General features: G+C 45.9%; 1 protein-coding gene across 1 annotated transcript in view; it reads right to left on the bottom strand.

The window, feature by feature from the left end:
* The window catches only part of PARPBP (PARP1 binding protein), a 236,194-nt gene that overhangs the window by 133,814 nt on the left and 74,663 nt on the right, over positions 1-27,717 (bottom strand). The window contains exons 3-5 of the mRNA XM_078674673.1: positions 17,899-18,126; positions 16,244-16,354; positions 1,208-1,378 (exon numbers count right to left, since the gene is read on the bottom strand). Of these exons, the coding sequence (XP_078530799.1) occupies positions 1,208-1,378; positions 16,244-16,354; positions 17,899-18,126 (510 nt within the window). The remainder of the gene's footprint in view (positions 1-1,207; positions 1,379-16,243; positions 16,355-17,898; positions 18,127-27,717) is intronic.

Raw genomic sequence — 27,717 nt, 5'->3', positions numbered from 1 at the left:
ATAGTTGCCCATGGGAATTTGACTTCTATTAATCAGGGATTCACCCCAACCCACAAGCTAGTGCCAGGTACATCATACTCAGAATACTGCTGGGCCTGTGGAAAACAGAAGGAGTACTGCACCTGCTGAACCAAAGGACTGGAACTGAGAAGAAGGGCTCAGTCTGCGGTTTTGGCTACGGTGAGAAACCCCAAGGGCTGGACATGCTCCCACCTGAACCCAAGAGAGAAGTGTGGACTCCAGTGGCTAGTTGGCTAGCCTCCTGTTAAGCTCCAGAACACAAAAGCTGCAAGAAGCCTGCAACAAAGAAGAGCTGAGAAGTTCCAACTGGATTTGCCCTGGACCCTGCTGGAGGGTTCTGAAATGTTAAGCCCTAACTCACAGAGTTGTGCCTAAAAGGTCCTGGTCCCCCTAGTTGTTGTTAAAATTTAGCCTTTCCCCGGCTAAAGATTTCAAAAGTGAACGCATAGAAATCTTTTGTGAACTTTTTCCTAAAAGAACCCAAGGCTACCATGGGACTGCAGCCGAAACCCAGCCGCCATTATTCCATTGCTGGTCAGATTCAATTTGCTAGTTTGCCCTGCTGAAAGAAGTTCTACTTCCAGAAAAGTTTCTATGTGCCAACATGCAGGATTTCACCGGAACAATCAGCAAGGAGCACCCTGCCATCATCGAGCTCTCTGTCAGATTCAGCCAGTATCCCAACCAGCAAATGAGAAAGTTCCTACAGAAAAAAAAGACTAAGCCAAAAGGAAGACTTCACACCTGGTCCCTGTATCAGACCTGCGCTCTATAGAGGCCAGCCTGGACTTTTGACGGTCACCCCGTGTAGAGCAACTAAATATCTGCAGTTGGCACTTTGCGGTGCTAGAAAACTAAGATTCAAAATAAAAATCTCTTTTCCATATTTCCATTTCCCCCTGATCTGAATTTTGTCATTTTGGTGTCTATTTGCTCAGTGGAATTTATTTTGTTTTGTAAACTTTAGTGCGATTTCAAATTTGTTTTCGACTAATTAATAATAATAATTACTGCTATAAAAATCAAGCCAACTTTACATGTTCAGTAGACCCACAGGTGGAATTTGGAGCTATATGGCACTACCAATTATTCCTAGATAAGTCCCTTCCCGCCCCTCTATTCTCCTGCTTAACAGTCACCTGTTGCATTCACTATGCATCTCCTACATAAAATGACAAAAAAATACCAGAAAGAGAGACAGCTGCTTGCTCCGTGCTGCATGTCTTAGATCTCTGAAAGCATCTCGTCCCAGGCCTCGGTCAGGAACATTGAGAATCAAAGCCAATGCCAAATCATTTTTAGAATTCACCAGCAGGTTTAAATATGCACAAATTATCCTCTTCATCACCGAACGAAGCTGCACAAAATATAGAAGAAAAAAATGTTTACTTAATAAATTCTACACACATTACAAAATTGTTAACATTTCCGAATGATCAACAAACTAAGCTAGAGTTTGCTAAACCACAAACTAGTAATTAGCCAACAAGACATAACGGCAAAGGTTAGATATAGGTAATATTCTGTTCCGCTACTGATTTACTCTGACCTAGCATACGCCTTTTTTGCAGCACGGAGATACTCGCTCGGGGCGATTCCGGCACTTTATAAATCCCATACCAATACAAATACACAGGGTGTTGGGGGCAGTGCCCCAAAGATAAACAGTCAGGGTCCACTTTAAATATAGGCATGTATGTTTAGTTATGCTTCACTTTAGTTGAAAAACAAACATGCCCATCTCTAAACTTGTGGTACTGTCGGAATATTTTTACTACAACTGAATTGTTTTAATTTTGGGCGCAAGGGGTGAACAGACTGGAAAGATGCAGGAGTAGAAATGATGCATTGTGTGGGTAGAGGAACATTTTTGCTTACATTTTTACATGAAAAACCTTACTTCATCACATTCTAAACAAGCAGGATTTAAGAAAAGGCGACCCTTCTCTTCAGCAAGCCTTTACGGGGCTTCTACCGGTTCTCTACCTTGAAAACATGTCATCTTGGATACAAATATTTGACCTCTATCTAAACTAGGAGCCTTTACAAACTGCATTTCCCAAATTCATAAATAAACAAAGGTGACGTATGTTTAGCTGGCAGCCAGATAAATAGTGGTTTTCTGGTATTAAGTAAGCTACTGGCTAAATAGCAAGATTATGTACTATCTGGCTAGTAGGCATGGAAACTGTCAAGAATCTTCACTGTTTATGAGGTAGACAGTTAAATAGCTAATTATCCAATAGTTGTCTACCTCGCTGCAGCTGAAAGACTATAGGCCGGATTTAGAGTTTGGCGGATGGTTTCCCTGTCACAACTAGGACTTTTATCCAAAGGATAAAAAAAGAGCCTGCCAGACAAGAATATAGATCATAGAGAATTTACTAAGGACCTATGGAATAAACAGGGTGTTGTGAATAAAAGGAGGGAGGGAGGTGCCCCTTTGAAGTACAGTGAAAGTCTCCTCTCCCTTCATTCTTGTGAGGAAACAGGCTTTTTACAGGTTTCACCCCCACATTTCTGTCCCCCTTTTGACTACTGGGCACTATTGTAATGGCTCTAAAATGCCCTGAACCTTGCTAATCAGTGCATGTGCTCTGACCCTTAAAAAGATACATGTTGATTGACTTACCCAATTAGCATAACTTAACTTACTTGTAATTCCCTATTATATGGTACCAGGTGTACCTAGGGCCACTAAATTAAAGCACCACTCATGGACTGCAGCACTAGCCATGCCACTGATGGAGCAGATTTCATCTGGAGGCAGGCATTGCTTTATTTTTATGCTTCAGACAGACTGCACTTAAATTAACACGCACATTTTGGTGCAAGTGAAAACACATGGCACATAAGACATGAAATGAGGCCTAGTCAGTCTGAAATGCTTTTGCTGAATTAACATGTGTTTTTTCGCTGTGTAGAGAAAACTTGTGATTTAAGTGGCCTTTTTAGTTGTGAAGAATAACTATAGAATGTGTTCTCTCTTCCCAGCTCATTTTCCTTGAAATCTACATTCACTATCCCTGTCCTAAAAGACTTTGGCTTTGTTGCATATTAAAAAAAATATATATTTCAGTTTATAACGCCTCTTTTTATAACATGCGTTAATTAATAATGCACCAAACACTACACACGGTTTTTGCATAAAAAGCTATCTAAAACATTAAAGCATGTTGCTATGAGTATATATTAACTGTGTGCGCTTTGAAAATTTTACACTAGTGCATGTATCATGCTATGTTGCACATTGCACATTTTGCATGTTGTGCATAAACAATGAGAAAAGCTTCTTTAAACTAAGAGCTTTGCTAGATAATCATTTATGAAGGGTATTAGTATGGGGTTGGAAAAACAATGGGTTTATTTACATAAAGTTAATACTCATGTTTGTTTTGTTTCTGGGCCGAAGATAAAATTGTTGCCTGTGCATCCATTAAGGCTGTGACTTGCATTAAAAAGAGAGCATGCATAGATTATACCAACGTGCCTCAAGTACAGAAGGAATCGAGCCCACTGTAAACTGTACATTCTTGTTATTGTGCCAATGTACCAGTGATAGTTAAAGTATCCTTGCTGCCTGCGACGCGACTGGAAGGAAGGAAAAAGACAAACATTTTTCCTAGTAAATGTTGCTAAAACATAAATGTATTAATCATTAACCATTTCTTTTGTTAAAACCGGTATGGTTTTTGCAATGAGATCAGGATGATGAGACCTCATGCCATCTAGGCTAACCAATCAGGTACAAGCTTTTCTGAATATGAAACATTTTTGTGTAGTCTGCCAAAAATTACAGCATAAATAATGACCTCTTTGGAGGCGTGGTTGGCTTTTAGGCTCTTAGGCTTTAGGGGGGGCGTGTGAGCTCTAGAGAGAAGGAACAGATTAGACCAGACATCATATGGGTTAGATACATGATCGTCAAGGGTGCAGCCTGGGAGGAGATTGCTTCCGAGAGAAGTCCTTGCACGTCATATTTTTGGCAAGGCAGACCACATTCCTCTGTGGACTGGTGAAAAGGTGGGCTGTCTTGCCTCAAACACAGACAGGCAGAAGGTAGAATTAGATGCAAAAAATTTAAGTTTATGCTTTGACTAATCAACTAGGTCTGAAAACAGATGTATTTGTCTTATGCATTTATTTCTCTTTATGGGAGATTTTTGCCAACTATTAATTATTGATTAGCCTTGTAAAACGGACTCTTTTTCTTAGAAACTCTTTAAGAGTTTTGACTGACATTTTGCGCCACATTTTTTATTTCTACATGTCATGCTTATATGCAGACTGTAAAACGTTATGTATTAATGCTATTTTTCCTTTTTTTTAAATTCTGTAACCTGAGTGATATTTTACTAATGAATAAAGGGTCAGAGAAAAAATTAACTTTTGACTAGACTAGACTTACTTTTAATATATGTATGTTACCCCTACAGCAGGCCTATCGAGTCCTAAGGCATGGTGCAGCATATTAAAAATTAGAACATGTGATTTACATGTTCTGACATTAAAAACTCACAATTCAACTTTTTACTACGAGACTGGTAGCCTCATTGGCAATGCAGAGTTACACACTGACAACTCTGCTGTGACTACTGAATGAGAATACCAAAGTTGGTACTTCAAGTTATCAAACAACTCATTATATTAAGCCCGACTTGATGGCCAAGTTGAAATTAATGTAACTTATTGTCACAAGAAACTTTTAGAAAATTGTCTCTATGTGCCCAAGTTTTCCAGTTGCCATTTGCCAAAGCTGACCACTTGACAGCCTTCTGCCCACCTGGGTAGACGTGTCAAAGTCTCCACAAGAGGTAACAATAGAGGCCTGCCACGCTGCAGTAGGTATTCGCTCCTCCTGGAAGGAAGCCACATGGGGCGTTAGCCCAAAAAGTGAACTTCAAAAAGGGAAAGCCACTTTTGAAGGGCAAATGGTAACCACACTCGAGAGGGGCTACTTTTAGCTGGGTAGACAGGTTGGTGTAAAGGACAGAGTGGGAAACACTGTCCGAACCGGTTTTTCCATGGGCGTGTAGCCCCCAGGTACCACACCGCTAGGGCAGACCACTGAGCTCCACAAACCTGTAGAGGGGACCCAACATATTGGGAGTGGCCAGAATAGAGCACTCTGTGATAGCTAGAGGTCACACTTCACTGGAAGTTGTCATCAGTGATGAGGGAACCAAGTAGCCCTTTGGCTAGTGACTGCAATCTTCCCTAAGGGCACCTTCTCGGCATAAAAGAGGCACACCAGGGCTCCAAGAGGTAAGAGCTCACCTGTACTGGAGAAGAGGACCAAAGAAGGACTGCCCTCCTGACCTTTGAATGGGCAAGGAGGAGGCTGCACCGAAGGATGACTGCAACTGCTGCTCCCAAGCCCAGTCTGAAGCAGTGACCCCTAGAGTCAATTGGCTGGACTTCCAAGTCAGCAGCATAGGACCACAAAAGCTGAAGAAGCCTTATTTATTTATTCAGAGTTTTATATAGCGCGAACAAGATCTTTACAGATATCAGAGCGCTTCACAGAAACAGGGGGTGACGATAGCATGAGGGTGACGCAACATACTATTGGGTGCAATATAAAATTCAGTAGCATGATCGGATAGCAGTCATGTTCTAATAAAATGTCAGTAAACAATCAAATAAGCGATAATATAACCCGAAACTGAGTCTTTCATGCAACTACGATAAAAAATCAGTAGAACTTATGCTAAAGGGATGGCTTATGCCAGTATCTAAAAGTTACAGGGAGCAAGGGGAACGGGCATCGATATTCAGTAGGCTAACGTGAATAGTCTAATAATAGATATTTAGTGAGTAGCATAAGAGGATCGACTAACCATCGTGGTATTATGGCAAACAAGAAGAATAAACAAATCTAGATCATGAATAATATGACATTATTTGACGTTAGACAAACATGTAATCAGTAATACCCTGGCGGTGCGAAGTCTCTGAGCAACAGACATTAAAGTTCAGGTGAACTTAGCCATGAGGATGGCTTTCACCTCTTTCTTAAAGAAGGCCGTGGAGGAGATAAGCCTGGTTTCGGGAGGGAGTGCGTTCCAGATTCTCGGTGCCATTCCTGAGAAGGAGCGTTTGTATGTTTTTTCCTTCCGGAATCTGCGAGGTTTCAAGAGTAGATTTTTTTGTACTTCTATTGGATCTCGACCCTCCTGATATAGTCAGCTTTTGATTGAGGTAGTTAGGTGCCTTGTGGTGTACGGCCGCGTGTGTCATCACAGCAATTTTCACTTGTATTCTGGCTTCAAAGGGCAGCCATTTCAGAGATTTCAAGTCAGGGGTTATATGAGAGTGTTTTCTTGAGCCCGAAATGAGTCTCGCGGCAGCGTTCAAGGAGGCTCTTAGGGGTGCAGTTGTTGCTAGAGGGAGACCACTGAGGGTCACAATTCCATAGTCTATGCGGGGGATGACGAGGGCTTGTACTGCATTTTGGAAGTCTTTGGCTGGGAGGAAGGGTTTCAGCTTCCTCAATGTGTTGATTTGGAAATTAGCTCCTTTCGTTGCTTTGCTAATGTGCTGTTGCATGTTGAGCTTTGCGTCAAGTGTAATGCCTAAGGATTTCGCGGAATCCACGATGGTGGGCCGGACATTGAGTGCTGTTAGGTGGTTGAGCCAAAGTTGGGTGGTGGTAGATTTCGCAAGGGGTGCTATCAAAAGGAACTCAGTGTTTAGAGCATTTATTTTGAGGTGATTGTCGGCCAACCACGATTGGGTCTTTATAAGAGTGTAGTTCAGGAGTTTGATATCATCCGAGGATTGTACCTTTAGGTAGAGTTGAGTGTCATCGGCATACATATGGAAGTATACATTGGATGCTTGGAGCAAGGTGGCAAGTGGTTCCATGATGAGGTTGAACAGTGTGGGTGAAAGGGAGGATCCTTGTGGAACGCCTAAGTCTACTGGCACAGGCGAGGACAACACATTGTTGATCTTGAACTTCTGAGACCGGTTATGTAGGAAGGAGGTGAACCATTTGAGAACAGTCCCGGATAAACCCATTCTAGTGTTTAGCAGCTCAAGGAGGTTCTCGTGTTTGACCGTGTCAAAAGCTGATGAAAGGTCGAGGAGGATGAGGAGGCATGAATCATTGCTATCAAGGATTTGGAGGGCGTCATCAATTATGTAAGTCATGGCCGTTTCCGTGCTGTGTTTCGCTCGGAAGCCTGATTGATGAGGGTTGAGGAGATCAAACTTGTCAATGTGATTTGTTAGTTGAAGTTGTACACATTTTTCCAGCAGTTTGGCCAAGGTGGGGATGTTTGTGATGGGGCGGTAATTGTTTAGGTCAGACGGGTCAGCTGTAGGTTTCTTGAGTATGGGCGTGACTTGTCCCACCTTGAGTGAGTCAGGGATGAGACCTTGTTGAAGGGAGCTGTTAATGATTTTAGTCCAGAGTGGGAGGAGCATGGTGGTGAAGTATTTTACCGCGTTAGCAGGCAGGGGGTCTGTGAGGTGATTAGAGGGCTTCAGGGTACCGAGCAGTCTGAGTATTGCATCTTCAGAGTAGATGTCGAAGGAAGCCCACGATGCGCTGTTTTTTGGCTGAGCGTTAGACATTCTGATGTGCACAGGGTGTTGGCTTACATCATTGAGGAGATCATTTCTTATGTTGTCTGTCTTTAGCTTGAAGAAGGCGGAAAAGTCTTTACTGTGTGGGATATCGCTTGTTGGGTTGGCCTTCCTTGGCAGGTTGGTAGGTTAGATAACCAAATCATTGCTCCTTTTCGCAGTGCAGCCTGGGAGGCAAGGAACTTGCACTCAAAAGTTGCACCAAAGTCTGCTGGACCAGGGAGAGTTGTTGAAGTGCAGTTTGCTCACCCAGTTATCACCAATGGAAGCAAAACCCTGGTTTCATTGCGTCTAGTAGTCCAGTGGCGACTGGACTTTTGTTGGACCAAAGAGAACTTCAAGGGACGTCAACCTCTGTAGCCAAAGTCGTCCCACAAGGGCTATGGGCCCAAGAGTGGCCCCAGGAAGACCCGTCGACCACACAACATCTTCAGCACCCTGTATCCTTTGCAACAGGACCACTTCATAGAAGCCAATGACAAGGGACCACCAACATTGGAACTGGACTCAAGACTGCTTTTCTTGCCAAGTAACTTTCTTTGGACCTTGTTGGTCCCCTTGAGTGGCTCCCCACCGGAGTTGGTTATCCACAGTACCCATATTCATCCCGATGCAACTTTCTGTTGACAAATTTTCAAATTGTAAAATTAGTTGAATTTGACAACGCTTGTTTGCGGCAGAGTGAGAAGTCTTGATTTATTGTTCCTGGTAAAATCTATATCTCCGGAAACCTCCAGTGGAAATTTATCATTTTGGTGTCCATAAATTCATAAAAATATGAGATTTTTTATCCTGCTTTACCTTGCCTCCCCGGCGAAATCGCTCAACTTGGTGATGGACATATTTCGCACCTTTGGCAGATTTGCATGTTACCGGATCAACTAGTCCAAATCTGTGCTCTACGTCCTCAATGGGAAGAAGCCCCGACTTCCCAGGGATTGTCAAATGATGGAGGCCGTGGCAGGGTTCAAATATCTGGGAATCTGGGTATCCAAAGACTGGTCTCGATTTTATGAGACTAACCTCCGGCCTCTGTTAACACGCCTCAAATCAGATGTACAGCACTGGAATTCACTCCCCCTAACACTCCTGGGGCGTGCGGCACTATTTAAATTGATGTCACTCCCCCGACTTTTATATGCGCTCCAGAGCACGCCAATACCTGTAGCAGCGTCGTACTTCAAGGAAATAGAGTCTTTGGTGCGGGAATTACTATGGGAGGTTAAGCCCCCCCGCATTGCTACGTAGAAACTGAAATTGGGCTGGTACAATGGTGGAATTGGGCTTCCTGATATGAAACTGTACTATTGGGCTTTACAGCTTGTTGCCGTCAACCAATGCCGATATAGACAATAAGACGACCCGCCCTTCCGAATAGACCGATGGCTCCTCCCAGGAGACGGCTTTGAGGGGGCAGTGTATAGTAAATCACCTTTATCCGTCCGGTCCGACAAAACATGCTGTGCATGTGTGGAAAGACGCTACCACGAGTCTGGGTTGGGAGGGCAAACTCACCAACGCCACATGGCTATGGCACAGTGACCGGCTGGGTCGACTGTCGTGGTCTCAGGGATTCGACAACTGGGAAACCATAGGCATCTCCAGAATTGGGGACCTATGGAAATCGGGCGAGGTCATACCATTCTCCCAATTGCAGCAATAATATGAAATGGCCAATTCCGAACAGTTTCGGTATCTCCAAATCAGGCACGCGTTGCTCGCAGCTCTCCCAAAAGGGGCTGACATCCCAGAGTCCTCTCCGCTGGAGGACAGGATTTTGGATGCCAATTTGCCAGAGAAGGCTATATCCCTTATATATAGAAAACTCATTAACAACATGCCGGATCCCCTGATTCGCCTCAGAGGTAAATGGGACCACGATGTCGTTGGATGACGAGGAGTGGCGGGCTGCAGTGGTATCTCCGCGGGAAGTCGCCATCTCTTCCAAATTCAGATTAGTCCAACTCAAAAACCTTCACAGAACATATTTGTCTGGACCCTCACTGGTCCATATGGGCTATGCCCAAGACAGTAACTGTGTCCGGCACTGTGGGCAAGAGGGCACCTTTATTCACACACTGTGGGAATGGGCTACAATGCAGACATACTGGGAGGGGGTGGTACGTATGATGGAGGAGGCGTTAGGACAGCAGATACCATGTAACATCAAACTGATTTTGTTGAACGTTTGGGACCCCACGGACCTCAGTGTTAAGGCGAGAATTTGGGTGGCTCTGGGCTTGATGGTGGCTAAGTGCAATACTGCACGTTTATGGACCGCCCGGAACCCACCCAACATTGGCGATTGGGCGAAGGACATGGACTGGTGTATGGTGACGGAGGTACCCATCTATGTTTCTAGGGGGTGCCCGACGAAATGGTAACAAATATGGGGGTCATGGAACACTTTCCGCGGGGATATATGTGAGCTGGGCGGGGAGGAGGATGCTGCTATAATGCTATAACATGTGATTTTTTTTAATGACATTTGGAATGTATTGAGCCATGAGCTATTGCTGATGTATTAATGTGCTCTACAGACCCTTTGAGCATTAATGTGCTTTGTTTGTTTGCATGCCTTTTTCAATAAAAAGAATTATAAAAAAAAAATAGATTTGTATAAATTGGTGTCAGATTTCTTGAGAATCTGGATCCTTTCTTCTTCAGTTGTTTTGATGCTGTTTAAATGCTCTACACTTGTTCCTTTGTTGGAGCCTGACTGCTCAAAGTCACACAATATATTATGCACCCCATTTTGTCATACAAGAGGTGTTGTTTCCAAATGTTTTGTGTAGTAGTTGGCGGGAAGGCCTCCACGTGGTTTGTGTCTTTGTTTCAGACTCCCGTGCAACAAATACACAGGGTCACTCCCTTTTCTTGCTGCATTTAAGCAACAAAGACTAGTCTGGGTCTGAAAACAAAATTCTATCAACGGCCTGAAACTAGCTCTAGTGTGCCAGAGGTCACATTGTATAGGTGCAAGGGACTGATGACACTCCCTCTGCAGCAAGGAAAAGAAGCTAAAATTGCTGCAGAAATGCACTGCAAGAGTACACCAACTGGAAAGGGATATCACAGCTGCCCAGGAAGTACAAAGAACTTTAACAATCAGGATTTGCTTGTGTAGGGCTCTTTTCAAATATACCTCGGAGTCCTCAGGGTTTGGGACACCTGCCCCAACCACAAGGTGTAGCTGCAAAGAGTTACACCCCAAATGTCTGCAGCAGGAAGTAATTCTCAGACGTGTCCAAGGAGGGAGAAGGCAGATGACCGATGATCATGAGACCCGGGACAACTGTCCTCAAGGTTTATTTATTTATTTATAAAGCGCACTGTCACCTTGCAGGCATCCTGGCGCTAACTGACTCACGGGCAAACAAGTATCAGGCAGGGCAAGACCACACAATAGGTCACTTAGGAACCAACCAGGTTTTAATCTTTCTCCTAAATGGGAAAAGTTCTGTGGTTTGCCTAATCTCAGGTGGGAGCAGATTCCATAATTTAGCGGCAGCCACTTTGAAGGATCTGCCACCTGCTCTGACCTTCTTAAATCTAGGTACTTTTACCAGCCTGGCCGCTGAAGACCGCAGAGGCCTGGCTGGTTTATACGAGGTAAATTTTAATTGCAGGGAGGCAGGACCAATTCCATGAAGAGCCCTGAACACCAGACAAAGGGCTTTGAATTGTATCCTCTATCGCAGAGGTAGCCAGTGCAGCTTCGCAAGGGCAGACGGCCCATGTGCTCTTCTAGGAAGCCCCAGAGCCAGCCTAGCAGCCGCTGATTGCAACCTTTGAAGCCTGTCCAACAGAAACTCAGGGGAGCCCAGTAGAAGGGTGTTGCAATAATCCAATCTACTGAGGATTGTGCACCTTGCCACTTGAGCACGTGCCTGGAATGGTAAAAGTGGCAAAACTTTCCTCAGAGATCGAAGAGTAGCAAAGCAGCAGGCAGTAGTTTTTTTTACATAAGTCTCCATACTGAGCTTTTGATCAAGCATAACCCCTAAATTACGGACTGAAGCCACAGGCCGTACTTTAGTCACTGTTTCAGGAGGCCAAAAGTTTTCTGGAAACGGACGGGAGATCTTATTGCCGGCGCTAAAAAGCACCTCCGTCTTACCAGCATTAAACTGAAGAGTTATCATTTAGCCACCGTGACGTATCACGCAGACAGTTGTGGAAAACTTCCACAGATGTTGAGTCCTCTCCCTCAAAGGAGAGGATCATCTGCGTGTTGTCAGCATAGTTCACAGTCTTGATGTTATAAGTTTTAATGAGCGAGATCAAAGGTTTTAGATAGAGATTAAAAAGTATGGGACTTACTGCTGAGCCCTGTGGGACTCCATGAGGGACCTGGTTGAACGCCGATTGAAAAGGGGGCAGAGACACCGCCTGCTGCCTATCCTGTAAAAAAGATCGAAACCACGCCAGGGCACTACCTCTCATCCTAGCCTCAAATATACGGTTCAGCAAAATCTTGTGGTTAACCGTATCAAAGGCGGCAGACATGTCTAACAGGATCAGGAACGCTGTCTGTCCCCTGTCTGCACGCCTCTGAAGCTCATCCACGGCAGTCACCAGAGCCGTTTCGGTCCCGTGAGCTGGCCAGAAACCAAATTGATCATTTTCTAGTAAATTATGCTGTTCTAATATTTACGATTCTGGTGGCAGCTGGTCTGTTTGTAGAGAGTCATGAAGAGTTGCGAGTAAATCTGGCAAACAAGTGTTACCTGTGGAAAAGATGTGGCTCCTGTAACAAGCTACCTTAATTCTGGCTACAGTTTTATTGCTTTTGAGGGAGGGGGTTGAGAGATACTTTTCACCAATGCTTTAACACAGTTTTATGCCTCACTAGGTTTATTGCAGAAGCCATACAAGATACCATGTAATTGGAGTGTTTAGGCATATTGTTCATTTTAGGTGTTATAGTCTGCAGGCGCATTTGTCACTTAATCCCTCACAGATCTATGTAGACTAGATTGAAGTTAGCTCCCCCTGTTACAATTATTCAGGGTAGTTGATTTGGACCCTGTTTAATCAGCGAGTCCCCATCCTTTAAGAATGGTTGAGAACTGTAATTCCCAATATGAACTTGATTATTTGCTATACCGTTATGCACCTGTGCATATTTGTAATTTTTTTCATAGTATTTAACTGTGTGGGCATTAAAGTACTGACTGGGTAATTATTCATTGATTGCTACTATGTACAGTACTAAGCTACGTGTTTCCAACCACTTCAAACTTGGGCTGCTCCTATTTTGCTACCTTGTGAACCAAGTGCTGTAGGATTAGGTTTAATTTTCAGTTAGGGTTGACAACTGTAAAGGGACACCTGAACACTACTTCAATTGATCAATTGAGCTCAAGGAAAATCCTTGATGCCATTGGGAGCCCCGAACGCAAGAGATCATTTTACATTTTATTGCTCATAGGCTTCTGACTCAGACACATCAAAGCAATACTCCTTCTGCCACTGAGGTCCCCAGGTTACCCCTTAATTACATTCAACAGAATTGTCCTACTAGTCCAAATTGTACCCAGTCACCACTTACCCCACAAACATATATTTGAAGTACTCTTCCAGTTCGGCCCAGGAGCACCTACTCCATACCCTAGGAATCCCCATCTTCCCAATGCAATAGTCACTCTACCCTCAGCTTTAATCCCAGCTGCCCCAGACACCAAACCTCCACCGCCAATGTGCCCTTGTTCACGTCCCTCATGATCCCAAGGCCAACTATCTCTCTTCACTTCTACTTTCCCTGCGTGATCCCAATCACCCTGTACAAGAATCACAAGGCCTTTAATTACACCATCATCTGTTCCTATCAGACCGGATATTCCTGTTGCCCAATGTACCATTTCCACTGCGCCCTAGATCTCCCTCTGTGGCCCCACTACACTAACTACACTGATAAAAGCCCTACACACTATCCAATCTATAGACCACACCACTGTAGGTTGCAGATGCCTTCTCTACATGCCCCAAGACTGGTCACCCCAGTTATCCCAGAGCAGCTCTCTGTGCCCTAACTCAAACTGCACAGGGTGCTCCTTCATCACCATCAACTGCCCGTAACAACCCTTTTCCACTGTGCCGTAAATAAAGCCAACATTCCTGCAAAGCCTAGGTACCTTGTATATGTGGCCATAGGCACTACTCTTGTCAAGATACCCACAACTGCATGCCCCACTGCAACAAACCTACCCAAGTACATTGGGACATCACATCTCAAGCTCCCCTGATGCCCCTACTGCCCCTACAGACCTAAATGACTAAGACACTCAATCTCAGTGCCAGCTACTCACAATTGTTCTAACTGCTCCTCCGTGCCACTGGTTACCACCTACCTCTGTGCCTGATGCGCTTTAAACAGTGCCCTATTGGGGTGAGACTTCTGAATCCCTTCAAATATTTTTAGATGTCTGCCTGCATTCAAAAGTGTATAGTTCTGTAACCCAACCACTAGTTCTTCTATACCCCATATGTGCTCTCTAAGTGCCCAAGATTGCTCTTCTCCAAAGAAAGTCCTGTCTCAACATACACCCTTCCCCTGTACCATAATGCCCGACACAATCCTTTAACCATCGTGCCTAGGCTACCCCCTACATATCCATCCAACGAACTGCTATTAGCCTTCCAGCTACAACTGCTGCCTTAATATGCTATTGGGGCTAGATCTCCAGAGCCCATCCCACTAGGCCCCTAAGCCATCCCTCTCTTCCCATGCTTACTCTAAGTAGCTCTCATGCCCAGCTATAACTGCAATCATTTAATGTCATGACCCTCTTCTCCAGCAGCAAATCCCAGTTCCAACAAATTGTCCATAATTGCTCTCCTAGGGACCTTTCAAAGAGTGGTTTCCTTACTGCCCAGCCCATAATTGGCAGTTTGTTTTACCCAGTTTCTTTTCCCACTCTCACCCTAGGGTATCCTTGGTACGAGTGACAGTTGGAGGTGGTCTAGAGGTGGAAAAAGGGCAGAGATAAATGTCCCCCCTCCCTCACCTGCCCCCCAACTCCTGCTATAGCGTCCACTTAAATTGCACACTAGTGTGATCACTCTTCTGGCACGCCTAAGGCAAGCCAGTCATCACACCTGGAACGAAAGGGACACAGGAGAGAAAGGCACATCTTTTTTCATTTGACCTTCCTCCAGTGATGCATGCTTTTTATATTTTCCAGCTCTGACCTAGGTGCATTGCAGAAAACATAGGTAACTCCCAATGCCTATAGGAGAATGAAATCTCTCAGATTACTAAGCAGTCAAAGTGTGGCTTTAATTCAGGTCCATCAGCCTTTATTAAAACAAGCCTCAAAAATGAAACCATGCTGACATTTGAGAAGCCTCAGGTTACATGGTTAGCTGGACCAAACAGCTCTGAGAAAAGTGGGGTGTTATGCCAATTTTTCTTAAATCTAACTTTACGCTATTTCACTATTGCTGGCACCAAAAATACGTTTGTTTATGTAAGGAGGATATATAACTATGCTTTATGTTGGTTGATTGTCAACCCTCTGACAATCTTTCTTTCCTTCGGCCTTGTGAACATGCAATCAGCTTCACTTTGGGCAACATCCCTCTTATAGAATATTTCAACTTTCACATCAAAAGGACACATCAAAAGACATTCTTAATTACTTATTTGATGTACTCTTGCTCAATTGGTCTCAAACGCCACTCGTGAACTGAGTACATGCTCGACTTGGTTTCTGGCTCTGCAAAGTTCCTTGTTAACATCATTGTTACTCCTATTATCAGGACAGTCCAATGTCTTGCTTGATCATTATTCCTGCCTCCTTCTACTTCTATTTACTAAATGTATAGAAATTGGAAAAATCGGTTTCCTTTTGTGCTCTCCTTCTTCTACCCACTCCCCCTAAAAATGATCTGAATAAGGTCACCACAGCTATTGCAGTGGGATCCTATGTACACTTGAGTCTTTCGCTACTCTATCAGTAGAATTAAAAATAAATTACATTATCTCCCTGGTTCACTCAACTGCTCCAGGAATTGAAAGTATGACCAGGAAAGCAGAGAAAGCAAGAAATCAGGATTACGAAGGTGCCAAAGAAAATAATATAACTAGCCTTTCTTCATTAGTGAAAGCTCCCAAATTCATGACAATATCTTCTCTGAGCCTGTAGACTTGCCTTCTAATCCTACCCAGCCTCTCCATGCGGGATATTGTTTCGCTCCAAACCTTGAACAGGGTGTACAACATTGTAAATTTGGCTTCTTATGAATCCATTAATTTACATTTGCAAGAGATTCAGTAAGACAACAAAAATGTGGAAATTGGATCTTCCAATGAATATGGAATACCCTCTATCTCTTGCTCAGAAACACAACCCACCAAACAACCTAGCTTAGTCTACTGGTACCCATCTCCAATTCCATCTTGGTTCCTCCTCAAAGGGACTATACATGCAGCTGACCAAATTATCCTACGATAACGATCATCCATTGAATTCCCACTTCAGCAAGGTCCTGTTTTTAACCATCACCTGTGCTGAAACACCAGCACCTTCTATCCAGGTGCTGGTGCCTAAATTCAGCTGTTAGCAAAAAAAATATTGATATCACAAAATAATAAGGGGGGGGGAGAACCTTCAAGCTGTATTACCTTTACATTATTCTGAGTCAGTCCATTACTTGGTGTTGAGATAGTGGAAAGTACTTGATCTCGCTCTCCCGGACTGTGGAAGCCATCAGAAATAAATTCCAAGATTTGAATCTGTTTTAGAAGAATAAAAAAATGCAAATGGAAATGTACTGCTATTGAATGTATTCACATCAATGTGCAAAACGATGTAAGCATTGAATAAGCAAGACATTCAAGCCACTAATACTGCAGCAAAGTGAGAAATGTAAAGGATAGCATATTGGAGAAGGGAGAACAAGCCCCCCCCCCCCCCCCTCTCCCCCAAAGTATGCCAGGAAGGTCACTGCAGTCCTTAAAGACCTAAATCGGTCACCAATACACCTGCAAAATGTGAAATAAAAGTAAAGCACTTGGCATCAGAGCAAAAACAAACCTCCTTAAATTCTGTCTCCCAATCTTCGGTTTCTTCAAAAGTATCAAACATAAGCAGTTTTGTTTAAATGTTGGCCAGAAGCACTAATGAGACTGGCATGTTCCCAGCTGCTAGTCTACCCTATGAAGGTCTACCTTTTAGCACCAGTATATTAGGCAATCTGGCAGAGTGGAAGATGCAAAAAACAAGACACTGGAAGACAGTACTTAGCAATGTTAGGTTGTTAGGTTGGTATAACAACTAGCTGGTTAAACCCTATCCAGGTCATATTTGTTATGGAAATTGTATCGGTCACAAGCCACAGTGGGGTCTGGAACTACTTTGGAACATTAAAAAGGTGGATTATGAAAAATTCATAACAGCTACAACATGGCTAGTATGTCGACCATCAAAGAAGCAGTGAGCAAGGAAACCTGGTTTTTCATTGAGGCATCCAAGAATTCAAATAACTGATGGTAAAAAAGGATACTTAGATTCAGACTGCTTCAGAGGGTTACTCTCACATTGCACATTATATTGACGGTATCCCAACTGAAAAGGCAGTCTTTCAGTGTAGGATTAAATATTTGTAGATGGCTGCATTGAATAAGAGGTTTTACTAATAAATACTGGAATGATTTCCAAAAGGAAGAAGTGGAATCCTTCAGTACTAGATTTATGAATGCTCTACTCAAAAAGATACTAGAAGCAGCTAGTAGGGAATAAAAAGAGTGAGAGAAATGTATTGGCTCTTTGAGAAACCTATCCACTTAAAACTTTGAACTGGGTTTTTGATTTACGTTTGGAACAAGGCATTCATTGTTGGTAGCTGGATTTCAAAGGTGCCATAATTGTGTGTGTGATGTATTAAAGAGAATATCAAAAACAACAAATAAAGTATCAAGTCAGTTCAGAATTATGGGCAAATTGTTACAATCAGAGTGAGTGAAAGAAAATGGGGGTTTTAAAGTGGAGAACCTCAGTTTTGTGCATGGTCAGTATGGTTGCCCAGCTGTACAGAATAAACGGCTTCCAGCACTGGATGTTTCAAAGGTTCCGGCACTGCTCACTTTCGCTTAATGGTGCATATACAGTGCCCCTGAAGCCAAAAAGAATAGTCGAAGAACGGATTCAATACTCTTCCGACTTTTGTAGATGAAGAGCTCGTCTTCATAAAGACGATTTCTATGCAGGAATCTGCATACTGAACCAAAACATAACAGGTAAACATGAGGATCACTGAGAAAAGTTAAATATCACTTACAGGAGATAATGGTGCAAAGGTACTTGCATCCTCAAGCTCCGAAAACCTTTGATGGACATCAATTAGATCCAACATGTTGCTATTCTTCAGAAAAGTGTCGTAGGTGCTTCGAAACTCTGCATAATCTTCAGGCTCTTTCATCTCATGCTGAAGGCCCAGTTTATCATGCAGAAAATACTTCCAGGTTTCTAGTACATCACTGAGAGCAACTGCAAATTCACCAAAGCTCTAAATGACAGCAATATCAAGGTGGCAAGAGGGAAGAAAGATATACAGGTCATCGTTTATTTTAAACAACAATGAAAACAGATTGGTTTCCGATTAACCTGAACCAAATTGAAGCTGTACACATTTCACCATTGCTTTAAAACAAATCGAATACACACTCCCACATCCTAAATATTATCATAAACAGACTTGAGTTTCCTACATGCCAGAAACCAAGGCTTGCTGACTTCAGATCAATGATGTTAGCCATTATCTCCCAGCAGCCCTAGCACATCAAGCCCATTTTCCTTGCTGTACACACCCTAGCCAAAAGGAGACAAAAAAAATGTGCAATGCAATCGGTCTCATCTTTGGAACCGTATATGTATTTAGCTATGCAGCACATTAGCCTGGGTGCTGAAAAATCTACTTTTCTTTAACATGGAGGGAAAGTAAGCATCTAACTGGTATGGGAACACATGGTGAGAACTATTGCCTATCAGCGGGAAATGGTATAGTTCAAAGCTCTGTTCTTAATATAAAATCAGGGCCTTCGATGGTTATATCAATGAAAATACAAGATTTGAAAAAAATATTGTCTAAGGGTGCTCGTGGAATACAATTTCTATGGACTAGATTCTATAGAATGCTAAAGTGATTCTGGTATTTTACTGAACTCTACTGGTCGTTTACTATCAAGACCGTTACATAGAAGCAGTTGAACAGAAAAAAAAAAGTCCCTCTGCATAAGCAGACAAGTCTTAGGGCTGATCTCCAGAGACCACAAAGTAGATACACATATAAGTATATACTAAAGTATATACAAGAGGTCTTGAATGCTCGACCTAAAAACTGTGTGCCACTCTTATCCCAATAGGCATCTCATATGTTTGGTTTGAAGCACGAATAAATTCCAAAATTGCCTGCACCATGCAAAACCCTTTATCGTGGTCTACAGTGCTGCCCAAGAATAAACTCCACACCATGAAGTGAGAAACAGATAGATGTAAGTTGAGACTCTTATGAGAAATCCTAACGAGCATACACCTGAAAAATATCTTAGGACTTCTTCCATCAATCTATTGGAATTTGAAAGTCAGGCTCTAAACAAACTTGATAACCTGCGGGACAGGTGTGTAAAAGTCTGAGGTTTCCTGTTCAATCCTTCAGCGTTTTTTTCCAATGTGATGCGTACTGTTGATATATGTGAAATGTATTTCTATCCACATAGCTAGATCTGCTCTATATCCTTATGTGTGTTAAAGCACAAGCAAGACCGACGCCAATTGCACACATTATTGTCTTTTGTGTCATATGTATGCTTAAAATCTTTTTTTTGTAGTTCTCTTTCTGTACAGAGCAAGGTAGGACTATCCCACTTGACTGTTTGGGTGTGTACCAGCTTGAACATAAGCAAAATCACCCTTTAGCGAATGTCAAATTCCCTAACAGTGAAGGGTGTAAATTAGTTTTTTAGGTCTCGCCTGTCGATGCGCATGCGCATCGAGCAAGCGAGACTATGGGGGCTTATCCACTCTTTATCCACTGCAAGGAATCGTGGCGATTCCTTGCAGTGCCCGTGACTTTTAAGCTCAATGCGCATGCGCATTGAGCTTAAAAGCGCGTGCACGTCCGTCTTGTTTTACCCGCTCCGCCCCCTCCCCTTCCCGCTGTGTACCATTTCTCCTCCCCCCTCCCCTCTCCTCCGTCCGTCTTGTTTGTTTAATTTAACCCGCTCCGCCCCCTCCCCGCCGTGTCGCATTTCTCCTCCCCCCTCCCCTCTCTTCCCTCCGTCTCGTTTGTTTAATTTAACCCGCTCCGCCCCCTCCCCTTCCCGCCGTGTCGCATTTCTCCTCCCCCCTCCCCTCTCTTCCCTCCGTCTCGTTTGTTTATTTTACCCGCTCCGCCCCCTCCCCTGCCCGCCGTGTCGCATTTTTTTTTATTCGAAGCCTAGTTCAGACTATCGAGGTTCCTGCCATTGTGCCGAGGACCGGAGCCGCACACCGTTGCAACCTCCACGAGACTCCTAAGAGGTAAGCCCTTATCATCATGCTAAGCGCACCCTTGTGCTCCCCATGCCTTCTACCTTTCAATGGTAAAGGATGGCACCGCTGACACAACCTACACCCTTTCCCACTCCCCAGCTCCAACAGCAAGAAACCGCTAATCAGCGAGGTTAAGCTGCCCTACCAGCCACTCCGAGCAAATACGAACCATGGAACCACTTCCAAGGACCGCACTGAGCGAAGAAAAGGTAATGCTCAACCCTTGGCTATTCACATTCTTTTCTGACGCCATATGCCCGGCAACCAGCCCTGACATTCATCACTTTCTTTCAAAAGGAATGACGCAGCGCTCTATACACCTTAATCATTCGGATTCAAGCAATATTTCGCTTGAACTAGGGTAAGGCAGTCCATTTACGAAGTTCCGCCCATTCGTTCACTTTACCCTGCCGCCTTGCAAACTTCTCTTCCCACGTCTCGCCACTAAATTAATTGACCCTCCGCATACACTCGATCACCCCCATAAATCCATTAGAACATAAGTATCACCTTCTTGAACACTTGTGAAAACACTTGCACAGTATACCTCGCCACGAATAACACAAAGCTAGCAGTTTTCCTGACATGCACAAGTGCTATCTAGGAGCACACATCTCACAGGTGGCACGAGTACCCGACTCCAACATTGTTTTAACTTATGTTGTCTACAAATATGGTGGCACTTGATCCCTACACCAGTTGTTGACATATTGAAATGCAACTATTACAGTAATTCTGACAGGTCGCTGTTGTCTGTTTTTCCTCCCCCCTTTTTCCTGTTCCTTATCCCAACAGGCTCCAACGATAGACACCAGGCAATTGTATTTAAATTAGTCCTGATGATGATCCCCCTTATCTAGGAGCTAGGGATCGAAACGTCGACTGTTCTAAAACAATGCCACAAACTGACCATTGAGTGACATTATTGTGGACATTGTTTGGCAAAGCTTGCTTTACTAGATTTCAAGTGCAAGCCACCGTGGCTCCAAAGTTATTGCCTGATATTTTGTATGTTTTGCACTACTTAGTTCGTTCAGCTGTTTTGTAACTGAACAATTCTTGCCCCCTTTTGTTTGGAAAAAAAAAGTTTAGAATACAGTTATCTCGCACCGTCTTTAACTGAGTTCTTGCATTGCCTTACTTCTGGGGCACTTTAAAATAGAATTAATGGATGACTCCCAGGGTAGAAACTATATTCATTTTGCCTTCTGGTTTGATGAGCATTCTTTGCAGAGATGGCGTACTTACTCCTGCCTAGCGCCAATGTGACATGTCTGGGAGCACTATTTCGAATTACTGATTCGATTCCCTCTGTTCCAACCCAGCCTCACCTCCTTCGGAGGGCCCAACAAGTAGGGTTGAGTTTGACATCGTAAGGGGCCTTGTAAAGCTCCAGTACGCTTTATAGAAATATAATCTTCGCAGGGCCTGATACACTTTCTCTGACTGTCGCAACTATTCACCCATTTATCTACGCCCGCTGCATACTTCCTGTAAGACAACTGGAGTTCAGTTTTCGAGTGAATGCTGGGCTCACATTGGCAGGTGATCTTCCTCACTCTCACTCACCCTCACTCACCCTCAACCCCTCACCCTCACTCACCCTCACCCTCACTCACCCTCAACCCCTCACCCTCACTCACTCACCCTCAACCCCTCACCCCCTCACTCACCCTCACTCTCACTCATCCTCACTCAACCACCCTCAACCTCACTCACCCTCAACCCCTCACACTCACTCACCCTCAACCCCTCACCCTCACTCACTCACCCTCAACCCCTCACCCTCAAACCCTCACCCTCACTCACCCACCCTCAACCCCTCACCCTCACTCACCCTCAACCCCTCACCCTCACTCACCCTCAACCCCTCCCCCTCAACCCCTCCCCCTCAACCCCTCACCCTCACCCTCACTCACCCTCCCTCACCCTCAACCCCTCACCCTCAAACCATCACTCACCCTCAACCCCTCACCCTCAACCCCTCACTCACCCTCAACCCCTCACCCTCACTCACCCTCAACCCCTCACCCTCACTCACTCACCCTCAACCCCTCACCCTCAACCCCTCACCCTCACCCTCAACCCCTCACTCACCCTCACTCTCACTCACCCTCACTCAGCCTCAACTACTCCCTCACCCTCACTCACCCAAAACCCCTCACCCTCACTCACCCTCACCCTCACTCACCCTCAACACCTCACTCACCCTCAACACCTCACTCACCCTCAACACCTCACTCACCCTCAACACCTCACTCACCCTCACCCTCACTCACCTTCACTCACCCTCAACACCTCACTCACCCTCACTCACCTTCACTCACCCTCAACACCTCACCCTCAACCTCAACCCCTCACCCTCACCCACCCTCACTCACCCTCAACCCCTCACCCACCCTCACTCACCCTCACCCTCACTCACCCTCACCCTCACTCACCCTCACCCTCACACAGTGCAATAGTTCTCAGACCATTTCAGTTAGAGCTTTTAGAAATGTTTATGGCTTTTTTTATTTGTAATACTTTAGCATTGGCTACAGGAAACAAAAATGCTAAACATTTACAAAAAAAACCCATAAACAATTCTAAAAACACTAACTCTAATGGTGCGAGACCTATTGCATTTCCAATGCTAGTTTGTGAAAGATGGCATTCAGAATAGAGTACCTGTAGGTCACCAAGCAGCTGCGGACTCATCCTATACAGTCTGAGAAGTCGTAAGCGACTTCTCGGGTCATTGAAATGAGTACACAATTTCACATAGTACCAAAATAATTATAGCATTCTGCCAGAGCAGCAGTCAATGTGTAACTTAATGCTAAGTTTAATTTGATGATAGTTGGAGTTTTCGCTTTGTAGATCAGGGAGCTATGGAAAGAATATACCACTCAGAAAACAATTAATACAAAAAAACTTATGGATGAAATGCTTGAATTAATTCCAGCCACTGGTAATTACTCAGGCTATTGTTTTTGGTGCAAAATTTCAAGCCAGGACCTCTCAGAACCATAACACAAGCAATCAAAGACCAGTTTCGGCATGGTTGGGATCTTCAGTCGGTGCACCTGTTTGTGCACCACATTCAGGAAACAAAGACAACCAAAGACTGAAATGGTAATTTGTCATTCATAAAAGCCTCTCTTCTCCCTGGGATGTATGGCCAATTAAAAATTCTTTTGAATTGCCCAGGAAGGTGATCAGGAATTATGACCTCATGTACTGGTGTCATTTCTATGCAAATAGATAGTGCTAGTTAGAAAAGACAATAAGTTCATCAGAAACTCGCAACATTTGGCTTTAAAGTTTTTTTTTAGTAAACTTCACTGGGATCATGAGTAACAATATTTCTGTAATGGGTGAAAGAGGCAGTAAAGTTCCCCAAAGGTAATCTTCGTTGTTACCAATAACAGGAAGCTGCACCTACGGGACTCCAGAAGTACTATGAGGAATTAAGAACAGACTATTTTAGAAAACTGTGGTGAGCATGTTGATCCATGTATGTCCCTTATGAACCTAATAACATTGTTTGGGGGCTTGGCTTGGCCGGCTGCAAGATGGCCGTACTCCAAGTGGGCTCTGCCGGGCAAGCTCTACTATCTGACATAATCCTGCTGACATCTCAATATACCCGCACCACACCAACATTTCCTGACTCAGGGGAGCACCGCGCACCTACCTATCCCACTCTGGTGCTTCTACGTGCCTCCCCGGCGGAGATCCCTTCCTCGTGGCTGGCGCTGGGCTCCCGCGCCGGGAGGCCGCCCCAGCCTTCACCAGAGCTGTTGTTGCCAGCAGGGCCCTTCTGTGGCGGTGTAGAAGCCGAGGACCGGACGCTGCTGTGCGCGGTGAGTCGCGCTACTGCTGGAGGGGATTGCCGGCGGGTCTGGGGGCCGTTCGTTGTGCAGCCCGGCGCCGCAGTCTGGCTTTTGCCTAGCGCTACTCTCCGGGCTTGCGTAGGTGCAGCGGTGCCTGGGCCGGGCTGAGGGAGCGGCGGACCCCCCCTTTTTACCCCGCTGGTTCCTGCTCTCCCCCTGCTGCTCTGCGCCGTGGGGGCCTGGACACTTCCTCACCCACTCCGCACAGAGGCCTAACGAGACTTCTGCCCTGCAGCTTCGTGGCCTGCTTCTGGGTGCGCGGCAATGGGGGAGGGGCGGGGGGGGGGACACACACTCCTGCTGCTCCCCGACGTGCGCTTCTCTTGGCCTGCACCTGACGTTGACTCGGCTGCCCCAGGACGTGCCTGGCTAATCTGGCTGTGCCTCGGCGCTCTACCTCTGCACTGCGTGGGCCCTCTCCTCTGAGCGAACCTCCCTGGCTGCTGGCTCCTTTGCGGGCAGACTCCTAGACGCTGCTGGGACTGGCGGGCGGTCGCTGGGCCACTCTTCATCCGCTCCTGCTCGGGCCCTCCCGGGTGCCTTGTCCACCGCTACACTGCCCACTGGTGTATCCCAGGGCCCCCATGCTGCGGCTGCCTGAGGCCGGCCGTTACCCTGCTCCAGCCTCTGACCAGGGTGCGACGCCTCCACAGTGTGCTACATGCTCCTCAGCTGCTCCCTGGGACTGTGCGCCATTCCTTCAAGCCCAGCTGGGTGTTCCGGTTGTGGTGTCCGCCTTGGCCCCGGCGCCACCTGTACGCTGCTCTGGCCTGGGGCGCCCCACATCGTGTTGTGCTCTGGTCTTCCTCTAAACATCACCTGCTGGTGGCGGCTGGGCAAAAGACTGTCTCGCAGGCTCCCTTCATTCATCTCTGGCTGTCAGCTGCGCTCTGTGCTGTGCTGTGGGGAACGCGTCCGCAGGCCTGCTGGAACGGTCTCCCTCCTGTTTCCTGAATTGTGTTCCCCGCTGGACTCTGTGCTCCTGGCCGCTAATTGCTTGTTAATCTCCCCTCAACTCCGGCTCCTCTCACACCCTGCATGTTTTGGTGCCCACCAGAATTGTACATCACTATGGGGAAATCCGACCCTAAGCAGCCCAAGATCTCCTTCAAACTCAGGAGATCCTCACGCCAGGAGGGCGCGGGCTCGGACGGAGCTGACTCTGCTGCTTTGATGGATTCCACCCCCTGAGCGGAGATGACTACCTTAAGGCGATAATGCTTGAGGTCAAGTCGACCGTCACCGGCATTGCTTCCCAGCTGGCTCAACTATCCACCCGCCTCGACTCTGTGAAGGCTTGTGTCGATTCCCACGACAACAGACTTCCCCATGTTGAATCCAGGGTGTCTGACGCCAAGGATGCGGCCACCCAGGACAGGCAGAAGCTACTCCTGAGGGATAAGATCCTGGCCGTAATTCAGGAGAAGAAAGAAGATTTGGAGGCTCGCTACCGCCGCAGTAACCTTCGCATCACGAAGAAGTTGTTGAGCAACTAATCAAGGAACTCTTCGGGGACATCCTATCCCAATTCTTCGTCGTGGAACGTGCCCACCGTTCCCTTGGCCCGCGTCCTGGTCCGCCTCCCCGCCCCATAGTGACGAAGATCCTGAACTTCCGAGATCGCGGTGCTATTCTCCGGGCGGCACGCGATAAGGGCACCATCACGCACCAGGGAAACACCCTTTCTTTCTATCCGGATTACACCCTGACTGTTCAAGCCGCCAGGAGAGAATTTTTGCCAGCCAAGCGCATCCTCCAGAAGCATGAGGTTTCATATTCTCTGGCCTATTTGGCGAAGTTGAGGGTTCGACAGGGTTCCAAGACACTTATCTTTCCTGATCCGAGGGAGGCCCTTGCTTTCGCTAAGAGACTGGAAAAAGAATCTAGATCATCCCCTCCTAATTCCCCACTCGAAGGTGCCGACTGACTAAGTGACGATGACTAACTGTGCGGACAATGGTTTTTTATTTAACCTGAGATTTGTCTTTGATGCCACTATTTCATCCAAGCTTGGCCACCCTGCTCCTTTGCAGGGGTGTTCGCAGAGTTCTGCCATGCCCCCACTGGGATGATTCCCATTGTTCACTCTGTGTTGCCCCCTCCCAGTTGCAGGTCCACGGGGTGGAGAGGGTGGTATTCTCAGCCTGATTGGGGGGTTGGAGTGGGAGCGGTGTGGTTGGGTTTCTTGCTGTTTGGGTTGGTGGGGGTGTTTGGGATTGTGCTTCCTTCTGGTTTGGTTCTTGACACTGCATTGTGTTCCCTGCACAGCACCGTCGCAATTCTACCTCAGTCCGTATTTTACCTTGCTTGGACATCTACACAGCATACTGTCCTCCGATTTGTCTTGATTGTACTTACTGGACATGTCTTACAGTTGCATACGCTGCTCCACTGGTCTCTTCCTCCCGCTACAGGTTGCGCCTGCCTGTGGTCTGGCATGTGGGGCGATCTTGCTGTTTGTTTGAGCACATCTCCATCTCGGACGCACTCCTCGCTAAGACGCTCACGCACCTTTCCCGCGCTGCCCAGAAGGCTGTAACCAATCAGGAGCCGCCGTCTTTATTAACCAACGCTACTCCCCACACTTGCTCTATCTCGCTACCGATGGCCTCCCCTGCTCCGTTTGTGCGTTGTGTTGGTCTGCGCTGCCTGCTCCGCTTTGTGCTCCACCCTGCCCTGCCCCCCAATGGCTGACAGTCTGCTGGACTTGGAATGTCCGTGCTCTGAACGATTTCCGCAAGGCTCGCCTGATCCACTCACACCTACAGCACCACAAAGTAGATATATGTCACTTACAGGAGACGTACTTGCTACCTTCTCCAGACTCCAATCCCGCTACTGGGGGGAATCCCACTCTTCCACATATTCGTCATATGCCAGGGGCGTTTCCATTTTGCTGCGCCGAGGCCTCCCTTGGCAGACCTCCCGGGTTCTCTTCGGTCCGCATGTAATCCTCCGCGGTTTGCTACTAGCCCAGCCTATCCCGATTGCCGCAGTTTATGGGCCCAACTCTGATGACCCGGACTTTTTCAATCATGTTTGGCATCTCATCTCCTCCTGTCGCCCCGCGGCAGTGGTTTGGGGTGGTGATTTTAATGTCGCTCTTTCAGCGTCCTTGGACCGCTCTGGCTCTTACACATCTCACCCGCTAGCAGTTTCAGCTCTCGCGTCCATTTAAACTGATAACGAACTTTATGACCCCTGGCGCCACCTCCGACCTGATGCCCGTGAGGGCACCTGCGTGACGGGTGCGAGTGGCTGCTGGTCGCGAATCCTCGCCGGATGTCTTGTCCTGGCTCGCTGACGCAAAGCATATGGCTCGCACCTTCTCCGATCACGTGCCGGTTCAGATTTGTCTTAGGCCTCCTCATTCCCAGCGGCGCGCCTTTCCTTGGTGCCTTCCTCCCATTGCCCTCTGCGACACTGTTTTTTTCACGGACATTCACACTGCGATCACTAATTATTTTGAGCTCAACGCAGGCTCCATCAACTACGCCTGCACCCTATGGGACCCGCTTGAATGAACACAAAAGTAATATAAGAACAGGACAATTGAAATCCACAGTCGCCGCACATTTCATGGACAAAAAACATAACATCAGCCAATTGAGGGCTTGCGTATTGGAAATCGTACCAAAAAAAGATGGACACTTGAACAAGAAAATCCTCTTACAGAGGGAAAATTATTG

Source organism: Lissotriton helveticus, chromosome 1_1 (assembly GCF_964261635.1).
Source record: "Lissotriton helveticus chromosome 1_1, aLisHel1.1, whole genome shotgun sequence".
Classification (NCBI taxonomy): domain Eukaryota; kingdom Metazoa; phylum Chordata; class Amphibia; order Caudata; family Salamandridae; genus Lissotriton; species Lissotriton helveticus.
This window is presented reverse-complemented; position numbering and strand designations above follow the sequence as displayed.